The sequence below is a fragment of the Chinchilla lanigera genome, unplaced genomic scaffold, assembly GCF_000276665.1.
Source record: "Chinchilla lanigera isolate Chin_1 unplaced genomic scaffold, ChiLan1.0 scaffold00065, whole genome shotgun sequence".
Classification (NCBI taxonomy): Eukaryota; Metazoa; Chordata; class Mammalia; order Rodentia; family Chinchillidae; genus Chinchilla; species Chinchilla lanigera.
Genome location: NW_004955466.1, coordinates 5,763,521 through 5,790,254, shown reverse-complemented (window position 1 = coordinate 5,790,254; position 26,734 = coordinate 5,763,521). Strand labels below are relative to the sequence as shown.

Here is a 26,734-nt window from a genome sequence, read left to right as displayed (position 1 = left end):
TCTCTCTTTCTCTCTTTCTCTCTTTCTCTCTTTCTCTCTTTCTCTCTTTCTCAGTACTGGAGATTAAACCCAGGGCTTTCACACTGAGCTACATCCCCAGCCCTTTATTTTATTTTATTTTTGAGACAGGGTCTCACTGTGTAGTTTAAACTGGCCTTGGATTTGCTGATGTAGCCTAGGCTGCCCTTGAACTCACCTTGATCCTCCTGCCTCAGCATCCTAAGTGCTGGGATTACAGGTGTGTGCCACCACGCCCAGCTATTCCAAAATTTTGAGACAGAGTCTTGCTAAATCTTCAAGTTGCCAAGGCTGGGGTGGAACATGTGACCCTCTTACCTCTGCTTCCCAGAGGAAGGATTACCCCTGTGCACCACCATGCCTGGCCCCTTCTCCCTTCCACTCTGCTTTATAATTTACTGTGAGCGTAAATGTTTCATGGCCCATTTTATTAGGATTCTAAGTCCAAGGAAAATCATTAAGGAGTTGCAGAGCCCTTTGAAGGTGGCAAAGTACATGCATAATCTTTGTGACATTTATTTGACTGTTTTGAGAACCGTTTTTGTCCCCAAAGCAGCAAAATTTAGTTTGTTGAGCTTTGACACATACATTTAGTCAATGACCGCCATCAACACTACGATTTAGGACATTTTCATGTTCCCTACAAACTCCCCCACGTCCCTTTGTGTCCGTCACCTCCAGGCCCTGCTGACTGCTCATCCAATCTTTTCCTGTAGTTTTTCCTTTTCCAGAACATTGTATAAAGCGAGCTCATCGGGCCTGTTGCCTTTGGCTTCTCTGCTGTAAGAATAATGTGCTTGAGACTCGTTCTCACTACTGTTTCTCAGTCGTTTATTTGTTTATTTCTGAGTAGGTTCTGCTGGCTGGGGCAAGCACGGCTTATCCATTCACAAGATGAAGGATTGCCTGGCTTTTGGGTAAAATTGCTATCCTAACAAGACTTGTTCTTGGGCTGGGGCCGCGGCACCGTGGCGGAGCGCTTGCCTGGCGCGCGTGACACCCTGGGCCCCGTGCCCAGCTCTGCACTAACAGGTTCTCCCCTTGGGTTTTTCTCCTCAGTCGCTTACCACTGACAGCAGGCAGCAGGGCCTGGGGCTGGGGCTGCCCACAGGTGGCTGACTTTGGAAAGTGACACTAAGACACAGGAGTAGGGACCAGGAGAACAGAAACGGGAGAGGTCTGCGCACTTAGTCCTGTGGCTGTGATTGAGTCCCGGTCACTGCGTTGGCCCATTTGTGGTTGTCACCGGGTAGAGAAGCCCCAAGAGGGGCTCTGCGCAGCCCTGGACAGCAGACGTGGCTCTTGGAATCCAGTGCGGATCGGAAGCCCCTGGCAGCCTGGCAGCTCCCTTATCTATGGGGCGCAGTGATCCGGGGAACCTCATCTCATTCCCGGGGTCAGTGTAGCTGCCTGCCCTGCCCGAGGACCTTGACGTCCGCTGGCTGTACTCAGGCTTGAGGTGGCGGGAGGCAGAACTTCCGTAGCCGGGTGCACACCGGTACCCGCGTGGTGTAGTGCGTGGGGGCCTACGTGGGTCCCTGTGCATGAGCGGTGGACGCCGTAACCGTGGTCCGCCCCTGCTGCTCTGCCTCATTCTTTCCACTTTGGGCTCAGTTCTTCCACTTTTTGCCACTCAGCATTGGCAGCCTTGTTCATAACGGATCTGATTAATGGATCCAAGCAATAATCTCCTGTGTAACACGCATGACCTCCGAGATCTGTCGGGGACTGAGCAGGCCCCCAGCCTCCTAAAACGAGCTACAGCGAAGGCTTACACGGAAAGGGACAGTGGAATATGGTTTGGGGAGAACCCAGGAAGGTGAGAACTCTGTGGGAGCTGAGGATCACTGTATTTACTGGGGTTTCCGCAGACTGGGGCGGTGCAGAAAGAGGAGGGCGCACTGGACGCAGAAGCCCTCCAAAATGACCAAGGCCTTGAGAAACAAAGGCGGTAAATCTTGCCAATTAAGAGAACTGTTTGAGCTCTGAGCCTGGCAGCTTTACTGCTGTAGAATAGGGAGTGTCAGCAGCTCCAGGCTGCAGCACAGTTATCTTGCTCAGCTCGGCCAGAGGTCCCTTCACGGTCAGCTGCTTAACCCTGTACAGCCCAGTCCCCAGCGGAGATCCGCAAAGGCCCATCCACTGCTCTCTTTCTTAATGACAGAGTCGAAAGAGCAGAAGCCTTGCAGGGCGTGGTGGCACGTTCCTGTAATCTCAGCCACTTGGGAGGCTGAGACAGGAGTGTCACATGATTGAGACCAGCCAGGGTGTGAAAATAAACATAGGCTGAAGATGTGGCCCAGTGGTAGAGTACTTGCCTAGCCTGTGTGAGGCCCTGGGTCCAACCCCTAGTACCAGAATGAATGAAGACAAAGGCCTGAGGCCTTGAGTGCCTCAGACCATTGGGCGCTGGAAGCTTGATAGGTGCTAGGCCTCCTGCGTTCCCGTGGGCTTGCTTTCTGAGCTGCTGGCCCGCCTACTGGATATGCAGGGCTGTGCTCGTCATATCAGGTTGTGTGAGCGATCACAGATGCGCGGGAAGCAGAGCAGGAGAGTTAACTCGACAGGAGCAGAATGAGATGGATTAGTGCAGCCGAAGGGAGCACCAGAGGGTTTGCGTGGGAGCCTAAGAACCATCTGATTAGAGCCCTTTGAACCTTCTTCTGTGTCTTTGTTCAGGGCTGTAGAGCTGCTAGCTTCCAGATATGTGTTGAAATAAGTTTCATGTTTCTGGTTGGTACCAGTGATTTGATGAATGCAGAATTGGTTCAGTCATTCCAGCTGCTTCCCCTCTGGTAGGCGTCGTGTTAGCAGGGTCTCCTAGACTTACCTATGAAGCAGGCCAAGATTGGAAGGCAAGAAGAGGCCAGATTTTTCTATTTCCAGCAGTTGCCCAGCCTCTCACACGGGAAGCAGTTTTGCGGGGCTTGTTTAACTATAACGGATGGATCTCTCCAGAGAAGAGATTACTGCATAACCCAACAGAAATCTGAAACGGAAATAAAGTACTTTAAGTCTTCAACAACATTTCCTGCAGCCCACAGCAGCAGTACTTCATTCATTCGCACTTTGACTTGAGCCGCAGCTAGGAGCTGGTGGCAGAGGGCCGCCATTCCCAGCTTAGGAGCGCAGATACTACTTTGAACTGAGACACGGTATTAGGAACCCTTCAAAGAGAGCGTATTCAAAACTTACGCTGCACAGGGACGTTTCAGGTCCTCCTAATGGGAAGAGTGTGTTTTACTTACTGCTCTGTTTTTCTTGGTATTGAATTAGATTGAACGAGAAGCGATTATTCTAGAAAATCTTCAAGAGGAATTCCCAGAAGTTCCTAAAACGAAAGAGGCTGCCAGCACAGAGGCGCTGTCTGAGGCGCTGGCCTCTCTGTGCCAGTATGAGGAGAGTGTGGAGAAGCAGCAGCTCTTGCTGACTCTACTGGCGCAGCGCACGAAAGGCATCCGGGATGTTCCAGAAGGTTCTGACGCCACAGGAACTGTGCCGGCACTTGAGGAGATCGCGTCCATGCAAGAACGGTGTAGCAAGTAAGAGCTGGGGAGAGCTGGGGAGGAAATGTGTGTGACTGTTCCGGCTTTGAGCTTATGAAAACCTAACTTAGAAACTTTAAAAATATTATATAGAATAATGACGAAGTATACTACAGAATTGAGTCAGCACTGACTGATAGGTACCAAAAGAGAGGACACGGGTCAATAATTATAATTAAAGCAAGGGCTGGGGATCTAGCTCAGCGGCACAAGTGCCTGCCTGGCGAGTGCAAGGTCCTGAGTTCGATTTCCAGCACCCCCCAAAAGAATTCAAACAAGTATTGATTTTCTATTCTGATATTGCTCAGTGGGTATTCCCTTCAGATTTTTTTTTCTTTTTCTTTTTCTTTTTTATTTATTTATTTATTTATTTGTCTTTTTGAGACAGGGTCTTGCTATGCAGTTCAGGCTGGCCTTGAGCTCACTTTGTAAGTCAGGCTGGTCTCAAACTTGTGATAATCCTCCTGTCTCAGCCTCCCGAGTGCTGGGATTACAGGCATGAGCCACCATGCCCAGCCCAAATTTCTTTTTAATGCCTGCTGTTTTTCTATAGGAAAATTAGAGAGTGGAGTAAATCACAAAAGAGTAATATAAAAAATACACTTAATCTCATCACTCAGTAACTACCAATTACTCAGTGGCTACCAGTTACTTTTATTCTCATTTGTATTTTTGTATTCTCATCTTTTTTACTTGAGAATTTCTTTTTAAGCAAATGGAAAGCATAGTATTATTCTCTTCTGCTAAATAATTTATCAACATATGTTCGTTTTCCAATATCATCATTATTTTAAAACATCATCTGTATATCCACCATGTGAATATGCCATCATTCATTCAACCAAGGTCTTAGGAAGGGATTTTAAAATTATATGCAATTCTATTACTTTCATAAAAGCACTGCAATAAATGTTCTTATGCCAGAATCCCTGGGTCTGTGAGCAGTTCATTGAAAAAGATGTTACGAAGTAGAAATGTTGGGTCAGACCATAACAGTTTTATGGCTAGAAATGTTCTTACAGAAAAGACTTCACTCTCTCAGGGTTACTGAACACACACTTCCGATGCCAGACGTGTGTTTCCAGCCGGCACGGGCTGGATGTGCTGCAGCTCAGTTCCGACACCTGGACATTGCTCAGAGCTCACATTTTGAGATTTCAGACCCACAGCGCTGTCCCCACTTTAGACACCAATTGCATGTGGCAGGTGTCACTGTACTTGTGACTCACTGGCTACCAGCGGTTCCTTCGACGGCTTCCCCAGCTTCAGTTAATTTGCTGGAGCAGCTGCTAGAACTCGAGGAAACATGTTTACTGGTTTACTAATAAAAGATATAATAAAGGCTACAGCGGGATAGCCAGGTAGAAGCGATGTGTTGGCCACGGGCTGTGGGAACGGAGCCAGTGTGTGTTTATCAGTATATCATGGTATCACAAAGAGTTGGCAGATACGTCACTCTCGAGAAGGGTGCCTTCCCCACTCAGCAGCTTCTCCTAGTACTGCTCCCTCCACAGCCGTTGGGTCAGCTGAGGAGAGAAAGGCGCGTGGGGCTGGGTGTCCCCAGGAGCCCACCCGTGACTCCAGGCCCAGCTCGAACCCATTTTTGTCTGAGAACAAGGACCATATAGGATGAGGACAAGCACTGGCGGGAGGACAGGAGGACGGGAGGACGTGAGGACGTGGGGTGCAGGAAGGGGAGCTCATAGGTGAGGCCTTGGGAGAGGTTTCTGATTGAATGACACAGTTTGGTATATGTCCGTCTGTGTGGTGTATAAATCACTGAAAACTGGAATGAAGTCACTTTTTTGTTGTGCTGTTCAGACAGTTTTGTAATTGTTGAAATAAAGCTATAATTATAAATAGTTAGTTTTGATGCTTTCTTTCAGGCTTCTTCAGAAAGCTCAAAACAGTGAGGAACTGATACAGACTGAAATCCAGGAAAGACTTGCCTTCGCGAAAGAAATCATTGCTTTGAAGAATTTATTTCAACAGAGCACCGCTTCTTTCCAAAACATGGGCTCCGAGGGCGTCCCAGAGAGGGCGGAGCAGTTGGAGGTAAGCGGGGGGTGTTGCGGGGGGGACACTGCAGCTGATCCTGGGCCTCGGTCTTGAATTCAGAGTCCTGGGGGAAGAGGTGGCTCCCTGATGTGGGTTGCGGAAACGTTCCAGGGATAATCTAGGAAGAGAAGGAGGCGCGGGCAAAGGCCCTGTGGCATCGCCTGGGCAGAGTGGAGGCGAGGACAATTGTGGTTGGAGAGCAGGCCACAAAGTGGGCAAGTCTGGAGCTAACAGACCTTTCTCAGCCAAGCGTTAGGTGTGTTGCGCGCACAGGGGCATCAGAGCCTCATGAGTGCCCTGTCAGCCGCCTCCTCTAGTCGGGCGTGATGTCTTACCTCTGATCAGGGCTGTGGACCCAGGGAGGGTCCTTAGGGAACTTATTTCTTCAGAATGATCTCTTCTGTCCTTCCAGTTCAATGGTAGTGGTAAAAAATGACATTTGGCGATGTATTTAAAACCCATGTGCTGCCGGGTGTGGTGGCACATGCCTGTAATCCCTGCACTTGGAGGCTGAGGCAGGAAGATCATTGCGAGTTCGAGGCCAGCCTGGGCTACAAAGTGAGCTCAAGGCCAGCCTGAACTGCATAGCGAGACCATCTCAAAAAAAAAAAAGAAACCCTTGTGCTGCTGTGAGCCAGAGCTCTTGGTTATTCATTGTAAAAGAAACTTCTGCGCAGTCCTGCAGTCACACTGTAAATGGAGGTCTTTCCTCCCGGCGTGGGCGTGGGTGACAGATGACACTCGTGCCTCCAGCCCCACCTGGGTCTGAATGGCGCTGTGCTGTACTGTTGCCTTCCCAGGCTTGTTCATAAAAGAGAAAGCAGTGACGCATCACAGAGCCATTTCAAATTGTAATCATTCTTTAGCGTCGTGACTCATTCCCTGAACACAAATAATGCTCCGAACGGCTGCTGTACACACAAAACAAACAGCAAAAAAGCCACAAGAAAGTCAAGAAGTATTTTTCCACTTGATCTTTGGGAAACTTTCCCAAACCAATGAGTTTCTCCTTTATATAATTACTGCAGGAGTACATAGATCAGATTTTATTTCTAGGCCACAACCAATGGACTGTTTGTTCACAGTTCTTTTTATCTCCTAAAACCTACATTCTTTGCGTGGAACTGGAACTCTCCCTTTTGAAAGGAGCTGAACTCGGCCAGGCTGGCTAATTACCTGAAACAGACACTTTTGCTTCAAGCATTGAGCTTTTAGCGGCCTTGACTCATTGTGATGATAATGTGGGAAGAAGGAGAAATAGCAACAAGTTAATAACAACACCATAAAACTGCTTTGAAACTTTCTGCCACATGTAGCTTTTTAGATCAGGATGTGGCTGAGATACAGTTAAAACTGGAGGCACTTTAGAAGCAGGGGGGATGTTGTAATGTCCTTTTTTGCAACAATGGTTTGACACAGCAAAGAGATATCAAGTTTAATTCTTACAAATTAGAAAGTATCATCTGACTCAACGGGGTATCTCTCAGGGTTAATCAGCTTGTATCAATAGTGAGGTTTTGTGGTGCACGGTTTGCTTATTTGGATCATGAGGACGTGCTGGAAAGTCGCTTTCACCTTTTAGAGTTAAACCTTTTCCCCAGTCCCGGGAGTATGGAAACTCTCTTGTTTTTAGGAGCTGCAAAGCTTTGTTGAGAAAGGGAAGCTAACTTTTGGAAATATTATGGAAAAGCTGCGCATCAAGTATTCCGAGATGTACACCATAGTCCCTGCTGAGCTTGAGTCCCAGCTGGAGGGTTGCAGGAAGGCGCTGGAGGACGTAGATGAGAAGGTAACACTGTGTGTGCTCAGGTTGTTATTGTCGGAGTTGGATAACTAAAGAAGAAATGTCTTTTAATGTTACTTTTGCATTTGCCCTGATTTCAGCTCTGGCTGGTTTTATAGAGTTTTGTTAAATGATATGTTTTTGCATTGAATGCTGAAATAAAGGTACCCTAAGTAAGTGACACAGATAACAGAATATTAGATTTTAGTTGTCTGCATGCTTAGTTTTTCTTTTCTCCCATTTAAAAGAGTTATACATTACCTTTTACTGGATTATTAGTATCATTTTCACTGCAGAAACTTAAACATTTTTGGACATGTTTTAAAATACATTCCCTGAAACATTTGGAAATTATAACTAAGGGCAATAAGAATACCAATTTCACAACTCACGAGTTGAAATAATACATAACTTATAATACAGAAATAATACTTAGCTTATAATGTCTGTCTAATTATGATACTAACAGAATTCTCACAAAACATACCTGGGCAGATCTTTATACTCAAGAATACAGATTTGAACAAGGGTAGGAATATATTGTAGTACTGAAGACAGAGGTATTTAGTAAGACCAAGTTATTGAAATATTAAACAGGCAACCCAAACCCAATGGAATAAAATTTTGTTTTGTTCAGCAGCCATAGAAGGATTTTTATCTTGCTTTTTGAAGCTCAGAGTACTTACAGCTTGAGAAACAATACAGATCTTTTAGTCCACACACCAAAAACCATGTTTCAGACCTAGTTGATAGAATCTTTTTTTTTTTTTTTTTTAGGCAGGGTCTTGCTATGCAGTTCAGGCTGGCCTTGAGCTCACTTTGTAGCCCGGGCTGGTCTCAAACTCACACCAATCCTCCTGCCTCAGCCTCCCAAGTACTGGGATTACAGGCGTGTGCAACCAGGCCCGGTGCTTGTTGATAGAATCTTGTCACTTACTTATATGACAGATTTCTTAGGAAAACCTGTTAAAAATGAGTTACCTGATATAACAAATGTTTTTTGATTTACACATAAGAAAACCTGTTAGATACTTTGTTGAGAATTGTGTACATTTAGTTTTGGTTTTAAGAGGCTACGAAATGTAGTGAGAAAAACTAAACGTTATTCTTACGAATACTTTGTGTAAAAAGTCCTACAAAGTAAATTAGTAGTAACCAGCCTTTCCCATTGGAGTTGATCATTTCCACAGTGAACTTACGTATTTGTAACAAATAGCAACTGGCTTTTCGTATGTATAATTGGTCTTAAGGAAGTTCAAGGGTCTGGGCAGCAGACACAGTATCATTGTGTATATTCAGATGGTTAGTCCCCACAAATCCTGATCTCTGCTAATGTAACTAAATGGTTTGCATTTGTATCTGTAGAGTTACTGCCCTAAATATCAGAAGGCTTCATTTTGTGCTTGTTATACCGCCTGTAAGAAACAAATAATACAGGATCAAAGTGAGATTGAAAAAAATAACCTTGACTGGTGGTGTGGTATGTGAAATGAAAACATGATAGGAAAGAATCAACAGCCTGACGGGACTAGACCCTGAAATGCAGTCTGGGGAGTTGCGGTCTTCTCAGGCCAAGTTCAGTCCCTGCCTTGGTGTGTGTGACCTCGGCTCCAGCACTCAGTGTGCTTGAGTTCCTGCAGCTGTGTGCTTATCTGCATGGGACACTGTTAATCTCCATGGTTGTGCAGATAGCATGAGGATTAAAAGGATTCTACAAAAGTGTACAGTGTTATTTGGTTATTTAGTGCTGCTTTGAGAAAGCCTATCAACATAGCTTTAAAAAGAAAAAGCACAAACTAATCAAGTATTTGGCAAAGTGATACATTGGTACATTGCTTTTTTTTTTCTAAAGTTAAACTGCCCAGCAGCTAGATTTCTGGTTGCTGGGAAAATACATATGAGAAATAGTCACACACAGAAAACCTAAGCCTTACATCCTCAAGGAATACATTTAGAAGATTGTTTTACCCAGATGAATATTAAGATGGAAATTACATTTTGTTTTTTAAATTGCCTTGAGAATATGTCTCGTTTTATTGGAAACGGATCTGTGCAGAGAATTTTCTCGTAAAATGGACAGATCATGTAATAAATGATTTATCCCACAGGAATTCTTGCATATCACTGGATCCATAGAGGTATGTTTCAAAGAGGCCACTCGGTAGCTTTGCCCAACACAGCACAGAATTTTTGTTATTTACATTAATCACTTTATTTCTGGATTATAGTTAGGTCAGGTAAATGCAGCTGCCATTTATTAGAGGCTGATCTAGCTTCTCACCAAGGCATTACACAGTATGGCTTGGGACGCTTTTCCCACAGACCTTAAACATTTTTACAAGTAAGAGCAGCGAGGTCCACTTTCATTGTTTGAACCCTGGAGGAGAGAGCCTCTCTAACCCACCTGTGACCCTCCTGTTTGGAGCAGATAAGCGGTGAAGGCTTGAAGAGCTCGCCATCCTGTGTGATGGGCCGGAAAATAGAGGAAATCAACAGCGGGCTTCAGCAGGTTGAAAAAATGTTGCAGCAGAAAAGCAAAAGCATTGAGAAAGCCCAAGAAATTCAAAAGGTAACACCCTCCTTTAACTCACTTCACCTTGTAGTATTCTGGGTCCACTCCTCCTCCTGACCTCAGTCATCACCTGGTGAATTTGTGACTTAATCCGAAGCCCTGGGAGCCTAAGTTAGAGCCCCAGAGGCCGGTAGGAGAGGCCCCCTACCGGCCAGAGGGAGAGGTTGCTTTGAAGGCCTCTTCCTGGGTTTTCCGTAAACAACGGACAGTGAGAATCCTACCTTGGGAAGGCTGATATAAAAATAAGGCAGTAGAGCAGGAAATGTATGAACAGTGTTTCTTTAGATTCCCAAGGTGATAAAAAGGAAAATAAAAAAATCCAAATTGATTTTCCTAAAAACGTTTTAGGAAATACATAAAATCATGGGTTTTCTGTTTTGTTTTGTTTTTCTTACTGGTACGTTTTAGATGTACATAATGGTCACGTTCATCATAGGGAATTTGTACCTGTACATCTCTTTTTCCCATTCCCCATCCCCTCCAACTCCTCTTCCCCTCCTTATTTACAAAGTGAAATCTTTAGTCAAAATGTACAGCTGCATAATGTTCTACCTCTGAACTCCTAAGTAGATGCTGGCATATGGGTTCTGATTTAATCTACATTTCAAGGAAATTACACTGATATAATTGGGAACTTCTAAAAATAGGTCACTACTTTTAATAATGAATGTAGCTCACTATTAGATACAGTCTTGGCTCTTATGTAGAAGAGCCTACTTAGCAAGTCAAATTTTCCTGTTCCTCAAAATTATTAAACAAATACTAAGATTTGAGTATTTTACCTTCGACAAGTTTGAAGTGGAAGCCAATCTATTACGTAGTTTTGAGTCAAAGGCAGCTGCCACTAACAGCCTGCAGCTAGATTTTTTGCATCTATGTTAATTCTGAGTAAACAAATGCTTTTTGCTGTTAATTTTATTTTCATATTTAATAAAATTGTTTCCCATATAAAATATTTATATATAAAATACAACCAACACTTTTTAAAATTTTATTTTATTTGTGGCAACCTTTTTGAGACAGGGTCTCGCTATGCAGTTCAGGTTGGCCTTGAGCTCACTTTGTAGCCCAGGCTGGTCTCAAATTCACAACGATCCTCCTGCCTCAGCCTACCAAGTGCTGGGATTACAGGCATGAACCACCATGCCCGGCTAACCAGTGCTTTTATATTATTTTATTTTGTTCACAAGGTCTTGCTATGTTATCCAGGTTGATTTTGAATTCCTGAGCTCACACAGTCCTCCTGCCTCAGCATTCTGAGTGCTGGGAATACAGGTGTGCAGCACCATGCTCCCTTGAAAGCCCTTTTTAAACGTAATGTTTATTACTTCATAGCTCTTGGAAGGTTAGGGCTGTATCGACCTTGTTTGCTGTCATTCATCTCTGAAGTATGTCCAGGTCTTTCTGTTCCCCTGCAGCCAATTTATACTGAGATGAATACAGTTACAGTTAGGAGAACTCAGAAAAAAATTACTTTTCAGTTTAGGTCAGAAATGGTTGCTAAATGTAAGTATGCGTGCAATGTTGTTTTGATCATCATTTCCAAATGCAAATACCATGTGAAAACTAGGAGTTACCTGCATCCACCTGGACATCTTCATTCAGCCTGACTAACAATTTTCTTCTCCAGAAAATGTGGGATGAGTTAGATCTCTGGCATTCCAAGCTAAATGAGCTGGATTCTGAAGTTCAGGACATCGTTGAGCAGGACCCAGGACAGGCTCAGGAATGGATGGACAACCTGATGATTCCTTTCCAGAAGTGTCAGCAAGTGTCACAGAGAGCCGAATCCAGAACCTCCCAGTTAAACAAGGTGGGGCAGAGGCACATGCTAGTCACATAGTACTGAGACGGCTTAAAATAAAACAAAAATACCTGTATTCAGAGGTAGCAAGCTTCCCTCAAGTTGCCAATTATAGAACGCAGTAGCTTCAGGTAAGCTTTGAGGGTACAGCACTCCAGTGCTGGTACAAGCTGGACGTCTGAGTGGGCAGGCACTAACTCAGATCCCAAAGTCAGCCCACAGCAGGAGCCCAGGTAGTGGCGGCGTTCCGACAGGCAGCTGAAGACCAGTGGCGGGGACTTAGGGCAGGCACTCTCTGGAGTCCGGGGTTGGGGGGATGACCAAGAGAAGGATTGCGGTGTGGGAACAGGGCCCCCCTCTGCCTCTTTGCTAAGTAGGGGCCGTGGTTTGGTACATTGTGAGTGTAATCAGGAAAGGGCAAGATACTAGTCATACAAGAAATGGGATGTTACAGCGCAGGGTCCTGAACAGAAGAGGCAGGTTGAGTCCGGCCTAGAATGAAGAGGGACTGGGAGCTAGACTAGTTGTAGAGCTAATGTGGGGCCCTTGCTGAGGCCCGTGGTGCTGCGGTAGAACTTCTTAAATCCCTTTCCCCTCTGGGCAAGGTCAGTCTTAAGTGTTGGAAGGACCTTCAGCTGGAGCAGATGGCCCAGGATCCTCAGCCCCGGCTGAGGATTCCTAGAAGGCAACTAACTCCTCATCCGGACTGGTTCGCCTCTGGTAACCAGCTGCTTACTAAGCTTGCCACCCTGTCTCTCCCAGGCCACGGTGAAGATGGAGGAGTACAGTGACCTCCTGAAGAGCACTGAGGCCTGGATAGAAAATACCCGTCGTTTGCTGGCCAGTCCTGCTCACTGTGACTCATCTAGGACCCTGAGTCAGCACGCCAGCGCCCTGCAGGTGAGTGCGTGCTGAGGTTCCCCGCGCCTGTGGGGACCTGCGCATTGCGTAGCCGATGGCCGCCATCTTTTTCTCCTCTTCTTACTCCCAAACAAGGTTACTTCTAGTCGTGCCAAGAAGCAGAGGGAAGCTTGGGACAGTGGCAGGCGCCAGATAGGAATCCTAGAGACTGAGATCTGGTTCTCTCTGTCCTACTCCCTACTTATTTTTTGGATAATTTATCCTCTGTCTTCTGTGGGCCTCAGTTTCCCAATCTGTGAAGTGAGAAGGCTGCACTGGATGGCTTTGATGGTTTGGGGCCACGGAAGTCTACTGTGATCCCCAGTGTTCTCATTCCTTGGTATATGTGACCTTTATACCCCAGAGTACAGGCAGGGATGGAGGTGTACCGTTGCGTTGATCGGGTTATCTTACATGGCTTACGGTAATGGGACAGCAGTTCTCCCGAATGCACCATCACCTGATTACGAGAAGCCCTAGTAGCAAATCATAGGTACTCCTGGATGGAAGGGCTGAGCTGCCGTCCTGTGAGAGGGCCATGGGGTTCACTCTATGCCGAGAGCAGCCCATGCCACCAGCCAGCAAGAAAACAGGGACCTCAGCCCTTGCTGCTGAATTCTACGGACAAGCAAAAGGAGCTTGGGAGAGACCCTGCAGCTGCAGATGGCTTCGTGGTTCAGTCTGTCGGCACCCTGAGCAGAAGACCCACCAAACTGGGCCGGACTCCTGACCCAAGAACACACCTGCTCGTACTATTTTTTTTAAAGCAGCCATATTGGTGGCAGTTAGTTGCACAGAAGTAGAAATCCAATCTCCCAATCCCTTCCAGTTTTGACATGCTGTGATTCTAACTCCCTGTGCCTCTGGGGCTCCTCAGGGGCCCTGGCTGCATGCCAGCTTATAGAGCCAAGTGGACTTACTTTCCTCAGGGAGCCGTGACTTCTGGGATGGTTCGGAGGTGTGCTTTCCTTCTCTCCCACTGTTCAGCCATGAGAAAGAATTCTCCAGGAAATGTTTTACAGTAACCTTTACAGGAATCACCTCAACGAGGGTCCAAGTCTGTATCTTTAGAATAGCACAGTGTGTTCCTGAGTGAGTGGCTGCCTTCAGACCTCCCTGATGTTTGAGATTCGGTGGCCTGTTGTTGTCCTATGGTAATAGTTGTCAAGATACTGCATTTTCATCCATTTGCTCATTTTTTACTCTTGCTGTGACCCCCACCCCACCCCTATACCTTGGGTTGGCTCCGCGCTTCCCCAGGACTTGTCATCTTTGTATTTTTAAATGCGTTTATGATTCAGCATTTTTGAGGAATTTGCCGGGTCAGGAGAAAGGAATGATGCTTCTTTTTCCCTCTCAAACGCATTAAAAATGTAAACACAGTTCAAGGCCAGCCTGGGCTACAAAGTGAGCTCAAGGCCAGCCTGAACTGCACAGCAAGACCTTGTCTCCAAAAAAAATTTTTTAAGCACTGCTAATATCAACTCAGGAAAGCAGCTAGACAAGCACTCCTTTCCAGTGAGGCAAATGTTTAAGTACGAAAGCGGCACTGTAACTGTTGAGGACTTGCTAAGTTGCTGGACTTCATTTATGAGCTCAAGCTGAGCAGAGATACAGGTTTATTTCCCACAGAATGGATTCTAGCAAATCCTCAATAAGTAACTCCTGCAGAACCAGTTCTGGGTGAAAATCTCATTTGTGCTTATGATGAAAATAATTGTCCCACTCAGTACTCCTTTCCATTTTCTGGCTTTGCCAAGTAGCTATCAGAATACTCAGCTAAGCTTTTTAAAAGTTTGTTTTAATTATACTGTAACTGGATTGCATTCATTAAAATAAGTTTGCATAGTATAAAGATGATTTCACAAATACCGCTGTTGTAATTGAGTCATTAAGACATAAATTGTCTTTGTAAAACTAGTAAGCTAACTTGATTTTAAATCCACTTTGTTTTAGTGTGATTTACATGTACTTAAATGCACCCGTTTTTAGTGTGTAGCTGGGTGACTTTTGATAAAGCTGTAGCTTGATCAGAAATTGTTGTAATCACAAGTTTGTGTGGCCACAAATATTTCTGTGGTGATAGTTTTTCATTTCAATGAGTAAATACCTAAGAGTAGGATTGGTGACATTTTTGGTAAGTTAATTAAATAAAAATTGCCAATTATTCTCCAAGATTGAGTGTTATTTTTAATTCTTGCCAGCAAAGTGAGTTCTAATTGCTCCGTATTTTCATCAGCACTTGATATTGTCTTTTCAATTTTAACCACTTTAGTGATGTGTTCTACTGTGGTCTAAATGGCATTTCCCTAGTAACTAATGATTTTGAAACTTTATTCATATTCAGTGGTACCTTAGTTCATGAACTTGATTCTTCCCATGATTCTGGTCTCAAACCAAAGTGGATGAGAGCTGAATGACATTCAGTGGTTAGGTTCAGTGTTGGCCTTACGGAGAAATTTGATTCTGTTCTGATGCAATTTGGTTTGGTTTGCAACCACAATCATGGAGAGAATAAAGTTTGTGAACCGAGATAGCACCATTCTTACTTGGGATTTGTATACTTCTTTGTGAAGTGTCCAATTTCTGGTGCATTTTAAAATTGTGCTGCTTATGTTATCATTGAGTTGTAAGAATTATTTTTAAAACATTCTTAAAATCATTTTTGTGACATATATGTAATTTACAATATTTGGTGATAATGTGACTTACAGTATTTTCTTTTACATGTTACTTTTTGTGCTGTATCTAAGAAAGCATTAATCCAGTGTCGTAGAGTTCTTACTATCTTCTACAAATTCCATAGTATTAACTCTTACTTCTGAGTCTATTATCCAAGTGATTGTTAGGTATGGTGTGAATCAAGGGTCAACATTCATTTTTTCCCACAGAAATTATTACCAAATTGTTCCAGCACCATTTACTGAAAAGACTTTCACCAGGGAATTACTTTGACATCTTTTTGAAAATAATTGATCTCATAGATGTGGTTCTATTTTTGGGTTATATCTTCTGTTCTGTTGATCTGTTCATTTATCATTATGACAGTCTTGATTCTGATAGCTTTATAGTAAATTTTGAAATCCAATAACATAAATTCCACAATTTTGTTCTTTTTCAAATTTGTTTTGGCTGATCTTACTCTTTGTATTTCCATATGAATCTTAGAAACAGCTTATAAATTTCTATTCAGAGATCTTCAACATTGGGGAAGAAAAAGGAAGGATAAAGAGAAATAAAACCCTAAGTTTGAAAGTTATACATGTTTTAAAGGGCTTTTTATGCACAAATAAAAATGCTCTTCTTACTTGTGTCACTCAGGAAATGTTTTAGAAGCTTTCTGCTAGGAAGTCAGGATGAAGACCAAATAAATACACTTATTAGAGGTTGAGCATCCATAACTTGAAAATCTGAGACTTGTTTTCTTTTTTAAAGAGTAGGAAAATTTTGGGGGGAGTAGGAATGGGGAATAGGAATAGTTCCTGAGAGACAGGAGGAGCCCCAAACGAGTTGCCTGAAAATCTAAAATTTGAAAAGCTCCAAAAGCTGAAACTTTTTTGAGTGGCCCACCAGATACACAAGCGGGAAACCCCCCTCACTGATGGTCACAGTCCAAATACAAGTACACTAAAGTGCTGTGTCACGCTACCTTCAGATGGTGTGTCTAAGTACGTATGTTGTGTGAGTGAAGTTTGTCTTTACACTTGGGACCGGTCCTCAACATATTTTATTACATATATGCAGCTGTTCCAAAATCTGAAGAACTCTAAAGCCCACGACTCTCTCAGTACCAAGACTTTCAGATAAGTCATCTACTCCCCCTGTGTTTTCATTATGCAAATTGAAATGACCAGGAGTTTGAAATGGTCACAAATTAAAATTTTCTCTGATTTAAATTTTAATCAACTTGTTTCAGTATCTTGATGTTTTTCTGTCTCCCTCTCTCTTGTTTATCTAGATGGCTCTGGAAGATTCTGAGCAGAAGCACAATCTTTTACATTCAGTTTTCACGGATCTAGAAGATTTGTCAATCATTTTTGAAACGGACAATTTAATACAGTCCATACAAGAATTAAGTAGTCAAGTGGCAGCTTTACAGCAACAAATAATGGAAAGCCTTCCACATATCCAGCGAGTAGCTGATGTAAGTTTGTACCATAAAGATGAGATTTCTCACTGTTAATTTATATTTTATTTGGCAAATTAGAGACATATCAATCACGGTGTAATTACGTGAGTGTACATTAAGCGGCCACATTTTTCATTTGCATTCTTTTCACTCTGGATCCTATAGTATCACTGTAACCAAAAAACAGATCAGATAAGCTCATTGTTTTCTCTTTGTCAGAGGAGCAGTACTGTTAATTTAGAAGCACTAATTACCGGGAAAGGGGGGCTACTGGGGATGTAGCTCGGTGGTAGAGTCCTTGCCTAACCTAGCTGGAGGCCTTTGGTTCCATAGCAGTGCTGCAGTCAATCTGTCAATATTTATGGAGGGGCTGCTGTGTCAGCCACTGGATTATTTGGGGGGAGGGGGTTGCTGGGCATAAAACCCAGGGCCTTGCGTGTGCTTGTCAAGCCGTATGCAGCCTTGCCCCAGGATTTTTAAGTAGTTTTATTGTTGCTTGAAATATATGAGGCATTCACTTAAACATTGTCACCCAGTGAAAGCAGTTATACTTAGTCCTTAATTAGTTACCTTTTGGACATTCCCTGTACCTTGCTCTTAAGAAATAATAATTATGGAAGTAAATTCTTGGTCACTAACACCTATTCCCCGAAGTTTTTAAACAGCTTCTGTAATTTCTGATGGAAATTATCCTGAAATACATTGTATAATTATAAATACCTCCTTAAATAGTAGGTGCAGAAAACAGGTTCAGTGTAATGTAACTTTTTGCCATTATTTGGAGATACATCTGTTAAGTCACTGTCCTTACAGCTTTGTTTACTTAGGGTCCCATAAAATTCTGCCTTTCCTTATAGCAAATGGCTCCAAACTGCTATAATTTTAAACCTTCATTCAATTTTTATGTTTTTATGATCTTCGTTATTACTGTACCACCCAGGGCTTTGGTGCCTCTCCCCCGACCTCCAAAGTCGAGATGTGAAGGTTTCTCTGACAGCTGTGGGCTTCGGTCTCCAGTGGGTGGGTTCCGCAGCACATATTTCACCGTATTTTTGCAGCATTTTTTACTTTAAAGTTCTTAGCCAAGTTCTGGATGTCAGTGTTAATAAAAAAAATAACCACTGGGCAAATGGTCTATTGTTGAAATTAATCTGAGTGGGTTATAAAATAATTTAGTGGCATTCTGCTTGGCAGAAGCTTACCGGGGGTGATGAGAAACCCTCTCGGTCTCCCAGCTCCTTGGTTAGTTTCTCAAGGGTGACTATCGTTTTACTGAAACTATGGGAGTTTTTAAAATGTCAGACTCTGCTTATCTTCAAGTGTCTAAACACATTTCAAAGATAAATTTTAAAAGATTGTAGGTAGTTGGGAGTTTATTAATGAGTTTGGGTGCCTGCTAGCTTTGTTCTCACAGTAATTGAAAATTCGCGGTGATTTTCTTTAACTCAGCAAGGCACAAGCAGTGCTTCGTGGTCAGGTATGCTGTTAGAGTGAAAAAGCATTTTTATTGAAAACCATGGAAAGTAAGCCGGGCGTGGTGGCCCATACCTGTAATCCCAGCACTCAAGAGGCTGAGGCAGGAGGATTGCTGTGAGTTTGAGATCAGCCTGGTCTACAAAGTGAGCTCAAGGCCAACCTGAACTACATAGCGAGACCCTGTCTCAAAAGGACGAAAAAAAAAAGAAACAGTGGAAAGCATCTTATCTGTGTAGCCCTTGATTGGGTTCATCTTTAAGACGTGTTAAGTTTCAGATGTTCTGTGGTCAAATACGAGAATAGAATTAAAGGCACTAAATAGTGTTTTATAGATTAGGGATATAGGGCATGTTGGATGAGTGTGTTCTTTCTCAAATTCTAGGATGTGGTTGCTATTGAATCTGAAGTAAAATCAATGGAGAAAAAAGTTTCAAAAATTAAAACTATCCTGCTATCAAAAGAAATATTTGACTTTTCACCTGAAGAACATCTTAAACATGGGGAGGTAAGCATGGACCATTACTAGAAGTATTTTCTCATAGTACTACTATGTCTGTTGAAAAATATGTAATAATAACGTGATACAGAGTATTAGAATTGCTTTGTGATGCTGGAGATCAAACCCAGGGCTCACACATACTAGGTAAGTGCTCTACCATTGTGCCACACCTCCAACCCCCAAAATATTAGTCTGCTAGAATAATGGCAAAATAAAGTTAGAAAATAGGTACGAATGAGGCCAGGTGTGGTGGCACACGCCTGTAATCCCAGCACTTGCGAGGCTGAGACAGGAAGATCGCTGCGAGTTCAAGGCCAGCCTGGACTACATCATGAACTCAAGGCAGGTCTGAACCATACAGTGAGACCCTGTCTCAAAAAATCAGAAAAAAAAATGAGTGAATAATAATATTCATAACACTGTTAAGTGAAGATAATTTTCCTATAGGTTACTTTTTCATTTAAGTTTTGCTTTCAAGTCAAACCCAAGAGCTTGAGCTCCTGAGTTACTCTGAAGTAGGTTTTGGTCCCAGTGACGCTGCTATTGGCCGTGCGACTTTGAGTACATATTTTCGGTGGGTTGTTTTTCATATCTGTGCATTGCTATCGTGGTGTTACACTGGTCAGTTACACCGTATATAGATCCCCTCGCTGACATGTAGTAAACAGCAGACCAGCATCAGTTTTCTCTTGGCCTAGCGGCTGAGATGTGTGTTTCAGGACCAAGTAGGTCTGAGTTCTAATCCCTCCTCTGCCTGTTGCAGTCTAACTTTTCTTGGGTCTTCTAACTTCTGGGAACCTGCTTTCTTCACCTGTGAAATACAAGTTAGAGTGCTTTCGCCTCTCAGGATGGTGTGGGTAGTGAATGAAATTACACATATGAAGTGTTTAGTGAGGTTGAATCATCTAATTTATTAGTAAGCCCAGATGCTGTGAACCAGGTGTTATTAAAGCAAAATATCGCTATACTCTTGGGACTCACGAAATTTAGCAAGACAGTTCAATAAGTGTATTTTGAGCATATTTTGTAGGAAGCGCTGTGCTAGGTGCAGTTGCTTTGAAAGTGAGATGTTGTACCTGCCCTTAACGTAGCCCACTGCCCGGTGACAGACAATGTAGGAAGCTGAACAACAGCGCTTCTCAGGAGAGGGAGAGAAGGAAGAAAGGTTTTCCGGGTGCGTAAGCCGGGGCTGGTGCCACTCTTGCCCGGGGCATTCTTTCTTGAACCTCATCCCGAGAGTGAACCAGTGCTTTTCATTCAGAGGCAAAGACGTGTTTCAAGAAGTGAAACTATAGACTGAATTGTATAATCTTTTCCTTTGGACACTTAAACTTAGCAATAGCCTAAGGATTTTTTTTTTAATCCTAATTGCGTACCATTCTTCTCTTACATCGCTAAGGTCATACTCGAGAATCTCCGTCCCATGAAGAAGACCATTGCTGAGATAGTGTCTTACCGAGTGGAGCTGAGGCTGCCGCAGCCGGAGATGAACCCACTGCCCGTGTTTCAGAGGACAAGTCAGCTTTTACAGGACGTAAAGCTCTTGGAAAGTGTGACTCAGGAACAAAATGAGTTACTAAAGGTGAGCAGTGTGTGATGACAACCCATTTACTGGGTGAAGATGTTCAGAAAAGCTGGGCTTGTTTCAGTTTCCATCGAAAGAAATTATTATCCCGGAGATGGCATTTGACAGAAAAGGCTGCCTTCTTGCTCATACAGGGCTAAGGTTATTTCCTTCTCAGATCTAAGCCTTGCTGTGCTTGAAGATATGAAAGCATAGTTATGGCTGATTTAATTCTGTCCTGCAGCCATTAAAGTACTACAAGGGTAAAACCCTCTGGGAAAGGATTCAAACCCGGGCAAGGCGTACAGTCTCAGGAGGCCGGCCGATCTATAAAGTAATCATTGCATAATAATCTCAGTCCTCCCCGCGGCCCAGCTCATCCTGTTCTCCAGCGTGTGCTGGCGGGGGGAGGATCGGAGGCTGGTGCAGGAGGGGTGAGTGGCTTGCTGAGAGGCTGCAGAGTTACCTAGGGCAGAGGCTAATTCTTACCCAAATCAGAGAGGAATTTGAGTTTCTGAACCCCTAGGGTTACTGTTCAGCCTCTCCCCAGATACACCCCCCGCCCCAATTAAGAATTATCTTTCGTATTTAGTTTGTGTTCCTTGGTCAGCAGCCACTCCCACAAGAACACAGAATTGCTGGAAGGGCCGTCAGTTTCTCAGACCTTCCACCCTCTTGGTAGGCAGCCTGCACCCTGCCTGTGAAAACTGTGCTTTCCTAAGTCTTCGATTCCATTCACATTTCAGAGGCCACTCTGTTCTCTGTTGCGGAGAAACTGTACTCCCTGGTCTAGGTCTTGACTCTTACATCCTCTCTGGGCTGGGTACCGATCAACTCTGGTCAGAGAGAAAAGAGACCTCGCACTTAATGTATGATTTTTTTAATACTGCATGAAGAGAAGAAAAAAAAAACCAAATTTGATATATTATTTTTAATCTTTTGGTGCCCCATAGGTCTCTCGGTCAGGAAAGAAAATAGCAGCCCTAACTGTGCCTTAAATGTAGCTTTTTCACAAGAGGAAAAGGGAAGGCTAGAAGATGATTTTACCAAGTTAGATATCAAACTGTGCTCCTAAAAGTTTTCCTCCTAGAGTGCTGGTAAAATTAGATGTCCCCCAATCTATTTCAAAGCAAAGTAAGCCAGTAGTAATGAAAGTCACTAGACTATGGTACCTTTTTCCTTTAATTCCTACGTTACATGTTATAAGTGCTCTCATTGTGGGAAATATGACAAATTACTTTTGCAGGGGAGTAACAGGGTAGTTTGTCGTTGAGGGCTGAGGAATTGGTGTGTGCAGAGAACATAGTTATTCATTTCCAACCTACAGCTAAAATTAGGGTTAAATATTAAAGAAAATACAAGGAAGCAGTACACGTTGGCCAAAATCTTTGTAGTTTCAAAGGCATTCTTGCTTTATTATTAAGCAAACCAAAGAAGTATCTAGATGTGCTTTCAAGTCCATTTATCTTTCCTTTGATTGTATCACTTGGTCCACAAATAGCTCCCTTCACATAGCCCAGCTTTCCCGCCGTCACACTCCGCACACTCTTCTGCCTAGTTTTGCCTTATTCTGCAAACTCAGCCTGCTCTGGAACCTTCGGCTTTTTTACTGATGAAACGCACATCCCAGATTCGAAGGGGCGCCAGGTGAGGATGTGTATGTACTGGGGAAATTCATCATTGCTCGAATCACAGGCCCTCTGCATTGTGCATCCAGCACGCCACCTTTCTCTGTGGAAAACCCCACATGGGCTGTCTCAAGTGGTGAGTGCAACGTCCCGGTAACTTCATAAGACTAGAAACCTGATGTTAACATCCCATAAAACACTTCGGGGAGAAGCCCACTAGGCCAAGCACACTTTGAGTCAAGGTGGATCTAACTGGACCTGTACTCCAAGCCCTACCAAGGTGCCCTGGTATTTAGTAAAGCGAGAAGGTCAGATGCCAGCTCTGCAAAGTTTGTTCTCTGTACTTAGAATTTAAATATAGCTAATATTTAGAATATAACAGAAATACATTTAGAATTGAAAGCTGTATGGATGCATGTTTTCCTCATTTGACTGGAACTTGTAGTGAAGATAGATAGTTAACTTAGTCCTTACCTCCTGACAGCTGTTCTTCTTTGGGGGGGTGTTATTTTACAGATTGTCATAAAACAGACTAGTGAATGTGATGAAGAAACAGAAAATCTGAAGCAGATCATAAGTGATTATTCAGCTGAGTTCTCCCTTGAACACACGTCACCGGACCAGGCCACCGACCTGCCGGCAGTACAGGTACGTTTCGCCCATCCACCAGCTCACGTAGTCATCACTTGTGAGTCCCTTGGAGTCGAGAAGCCCAGGTCGTTCTGCAGGCTGACATCCAGCTTCTGTTTTTGATTGAACCTGTTCAGTGTGTGTTTACTTTCCGTTCCTGTTCATGGACTAGGGGACTACACGGTGTCGTTATTAAAACACGCTGAAACGCGGGCTGCACGGTTCCCACCGGAACCTGCACCGGGGCTGCTGCATCTGCTTCTTATTTGCCTCTGGATCTTTTTTTTATTGGTACCGGGAATCGAACTCAGGACCTTGCGCTTGCCAGGCAGGCGCTTGTGCCGCTGAGCTGTATCCGCAGCCCCTTGCATCTGCTTCTTTAGTGAGGAGCTTTTCAAGGCCTGCAGTCTCAGCCTGGTGCATTTGACTCTACACTCTGTGCCACAGAGGCTGATGTAACATGGGATGTTTGGGTCATCTGACTCCCCAGCTAGTTGTTTTGGGATAGGACTCAGGCAGTGAGGGCAGGCTGGGCTTACAGAGTAATATGAGGGCCAGGGATATAGCTCAGTGGCACAAGCGCCTGCCTGGCAAGCTCAAGGTCCTGAGTTTGATTCCCAGTACCAAAACAAACAAACAAACAGACAAAACACTGGAAATAATACGACTCTGGTGCCATTATGATGGAGGGTTTTTGTTCCACGCTGTATTTTCATTTGCCGTAATGCCCAGTGTCCAGTGTACCTAGGTATACCGATTTGCCTATTAATACTCTATTATTGCTAGGATTTCTTCTAGTTTGCTTTTGAATCAGAACTTCTGTATTAAAAACCTGACTATGTACCAAGGATTATAGAGAGCTGAGGATTTTCTTTCCATGCGGTTGATGCGGGCAGGTAGTTGATATGATTCTCAGCCACCTGCAGAGAGACCATGGCAAGGGTCTTAGGGTGGAAGAAAGAGAGGTTCAGGGTCACACGGCTGTTAAGTGGGGGATCCCTCGTGCAGACGCAATGCTAACATCTCTGTGTCGTGGAGATGCCAGGTGTCTGTGTACACTGAAGATTCCAGTCTGCAGAGTGCTTTTATCTGCAGACTTTAGGAATTAAAACTCAGAAACGTTAAAAGATTTATTTTAAAATAGCAATCTGAGACCCATTCCATGTTAATAGAAGTATTATTCTCATTAAAGTAATTCTATATCTCAAAAGAAAAAACAGTGCAAAGAGTGACACATTTACATTTTTGCACATCCCTTTAACGTCTGGCTTGATAGAAGGCAGCTAGATGCTTACCTACCTTGGCATGCTATTGTATCAGTTTTATTCAAAGTTTTATTTTTTATTTTTATATTCAAAGTTTTTTTCAAAGTTTCTAAAAATCTGATCTCCCAAAGACATATACCAGGAACGGGGGAATAGTTTAATAGCCCTTTTGAGTAATTGTGGGCGTTCTTTCAAACTACACTGGCACCAACAAACGAAAGTGACTCACAAGATAGTTGTAAATGAATCTAAAGCCATATCACTGAACTTGTCATATTCTCACATTAAAATCCATAGGTAGAGCTTACACTCTGAATGGAAAATTTAATCATGCATGACTTACACCACCAAGCTTGATCATTTGGAAAATACTGTTTCACTGAGTTATGCAGATTGTCCAAATGTTGATAAGTTTCAGTAGTCAATATGAAACAGCTATCTCTTTGGTACCAGAAATTGAACTCAGGACCTTGCACTTGCCAAGCAGGCGCTGTGCCGCTGAGCTAAATCCCTGGCCCACAGCTTTTAAAAAAAAAAAAAAAAAAAGTCTTTATAACATGTAAGTGTGTAAGCATAGTTTACCAGCTGTTTTATTTCCTGTGAACATAGTGCCCTGTGAAAAAAAGGTACTGTAATGTAAGTACTTTTCCTCAACCATTGTATCTTGATACCAAGCAGACACCCCTTGTGCATACTTCCTGTTTTGTCACCAGAATATTGAAGGCATATGTCTCTAACTCAGTGATGTTCTTAAGTGAGACCAGATTCCTACTGAGGAATTCTGTCTGTAGTAATTAGTATAGGTGATTCACATAAGATGCCAGTAATCTTACCTACCATTACTTTTGTGCCATTAGTATGTATGTCGACACAATGAAAGAGGCAAGAAATGTTTTAATATATTAACCCCAAGGACCTGCTGATGGCTGCTTGGTACCCTCTGTGCTTCCACGGCCTGGGCAGCCCAGCAGGCTGCTCAGCTCCCCTTCATTCTAATGGCTGTGATACCACTTCCGTTAGGGAGCACTTGCCCTCTGAATTTAGTATTTATTGAAAGTGGCACACAGAGGATAGGCAGCTGCAGTTTAATCCCAGTCGTTATTCACTTGCTACCAGCACTCCTGGGAATTTTGACTTCAGACACAATAGGGATGTCAGAGTAGGAATGTGTGCCATCGCGGGGAGCTGTGCGGAGCCCTACTTCTGTGCTCTGCCACAGCTGGCTGCTGCTTTGGGACGATCATCTTCTGTCTCTGGGCTTTAGGACTCTCACGTGTAGATGGAAATGTGTTACTTTTGTGAATGTGCAAAACTCAAAGACTCTCATGTCTGCAAGTCGGGAAGTATAATAAGGCACAAAGGTGTTTTGCAGTGTGGGGATCAGACCCAGGCCTTGTGCATGCTAAACAAGCTCTCTGTGCTACACCCCAGCCCAGAACAAATTTGAACACATGAGATTTCCAGGAAAGTTCCTCCTGATCAGCGCTAGCTGCAGGAGCTCTGGCAGAGGGTGAAAGATTGCTCTCCAGGGTGCCGGAGAGAAAGATGTTAGGCTGCGTGACACCTGTGAATCTAGGGGTCTGTAATTCTATGACCCTCACGGACAGACTGTGGCATGTATATACCAACCATGTACAAAAAATGCTATCCGCATGTATCAATAATACAAACGTTAAAAGCGGCATTATGAGCCCTGGCCTCATCCGTGCATCGTGCCACAGTACGTTGCCCTGCAAGGTCCCTTCGTTCGTGTGTGTGTGTTCCCACTTGCCAGGTTGTCTGGGCTGTGGAAGGAGTAAGTGAGCTTCGTAACACTGAGGAAGTCTCCAAGGGCAATAATGCAAGAATGAGACCTCTAACTTTGTTTTCTCTCAGTGGTTCCCAGATGTTAGTCTGCTGAAGAATTCCTGGGGAGAAGGAAGGTGTGCATCGAGCACCGTGCAGTGCTGCTGGTGTGCAGGTTCCCGGGACTGGCCCCGTGGATTCCAGTCCCATCAGTCCATGGCTGCCGCAGGGCAGCGGCTCCCACCAGCTGCACGCCTCTGTCGCCTGGGGAGTTGTTACATGTCCCTACTTGGACTCAACCCCCAGAAATTCTGACCTGTAAGGTCTCCCGAGGGGCTAAGGCATCTTGCAGCCTACAGGCTCCCTGTGCGTCCTTTGGAAGCGCGGCCCGGATAGAGAGGGAGGTGCTCCTCCGTACCAGAGCCTGGCTCTTGGCTTTGCCAACCAAACAGCCCAGACCAGTGATGGTGAACTCTTTAGAGCTTTCAGTGACAGAAACAGCCCACTGCAGCCCGTGTGCCATGAGTTCGCCCCCGCTGGCCTGGAACAGCCTTTGTACCTTGTGCCTCCTGACCCGTACCTGTGGGATTCCACGGGCCTCGGATCTCCCAAAACAGGGTAAATGCTTTCTGTGCAGGAAGAAATCGAAGCTATGGAAAAGCAGATTCTGAGTTTAAACCAGAAAAAGGAAGACCTGTTAGTGGGCTTGAAGGCGGCCATCCTAACCCTCCACGAGCACTTGAAGCAAGAACAGCAGGAAGCGGAAGGAGCCGGGCTGTCTGCTGCCGCCTCGGAGGGTAGAGCGGCTGAGAGAGATGCTCTGGAGTGGAAGGTAGGGGTGCTTGGGGCAGTGTTGGTCCTACATTCCAGGGTGCCTTAAATGGATCCTATTTCTCACCTGAACAACCTGTGCCATCTATGCCTATAGCAAAAAATATTCCCTCTCTGTCTATCTCTCTATCTCTCAGTATCTCTCTCTCTCTCCCTCTCTCTCTCTCTCTCTCTCTCTCTGTCTCTCAGTATCTCTCTCTCTCTCCCTCTCTCTCTCTCTCTGTCTCTCAGTATCTCTCTCTCTCTC

At 44.1% G+C, this 26,734-nt stretch overlaps 1 protein-coding gene across 4 annotated transcripts in view; it reads left to right on the top strand.

Moving 5' to 3' along the window:
• Syne2 (spectrin repeat containing, nuclear envelope 2) overlaps nt 1-26,734 on the top strand; it is a 279,867-nt gene that overhangs the window by 136,128 nt on the left and 117,005 nt on the right. For all 4 annotated transcript variants that reach the window (XM_013521919.1, XM_005399143.2, XM_005399142.2 and 1 more), the window contains exons 51-61: nt 3,295-3,560; nt 5,450-5,618; nt 7,255-7,410; nt 9,833-9,973; nt 11,607-11,789; nt 12,543-12,680; nt 16,639-16,824; nt 18,668-18,790; nt 20,184-20,366; nt 22,493-22,624; nt 26,294-26,488. In XM_013521919.1, coding sequence (XP_013377373.1) covers nt 3,295-3,560; nt 5,450-5,618; nt 7,255-7,410; nt 9,833-9,973; nt 11,607-11,789; nt 12,543-12,680; nt 16,639-16,824; nt 18,668-18,790; nt 20,184-20,366; nt 22,493-22,624; nt 26,294-26,488 — 1,872 coding nt within the window. The remainder of the gene's footprint in view (nt 1-3,294; nt 3,561-5,449; nt 5,619-7,254; nt 7,411-9,832; nt 9,974-11,606; nt 11,790-12,542; nt 12,681-16,638; nt 16,825-18,667; nt 18,791-20,183; nt 20,367-22,492; nt 22,625-26,293; nt 26,489-26,734) is intronic.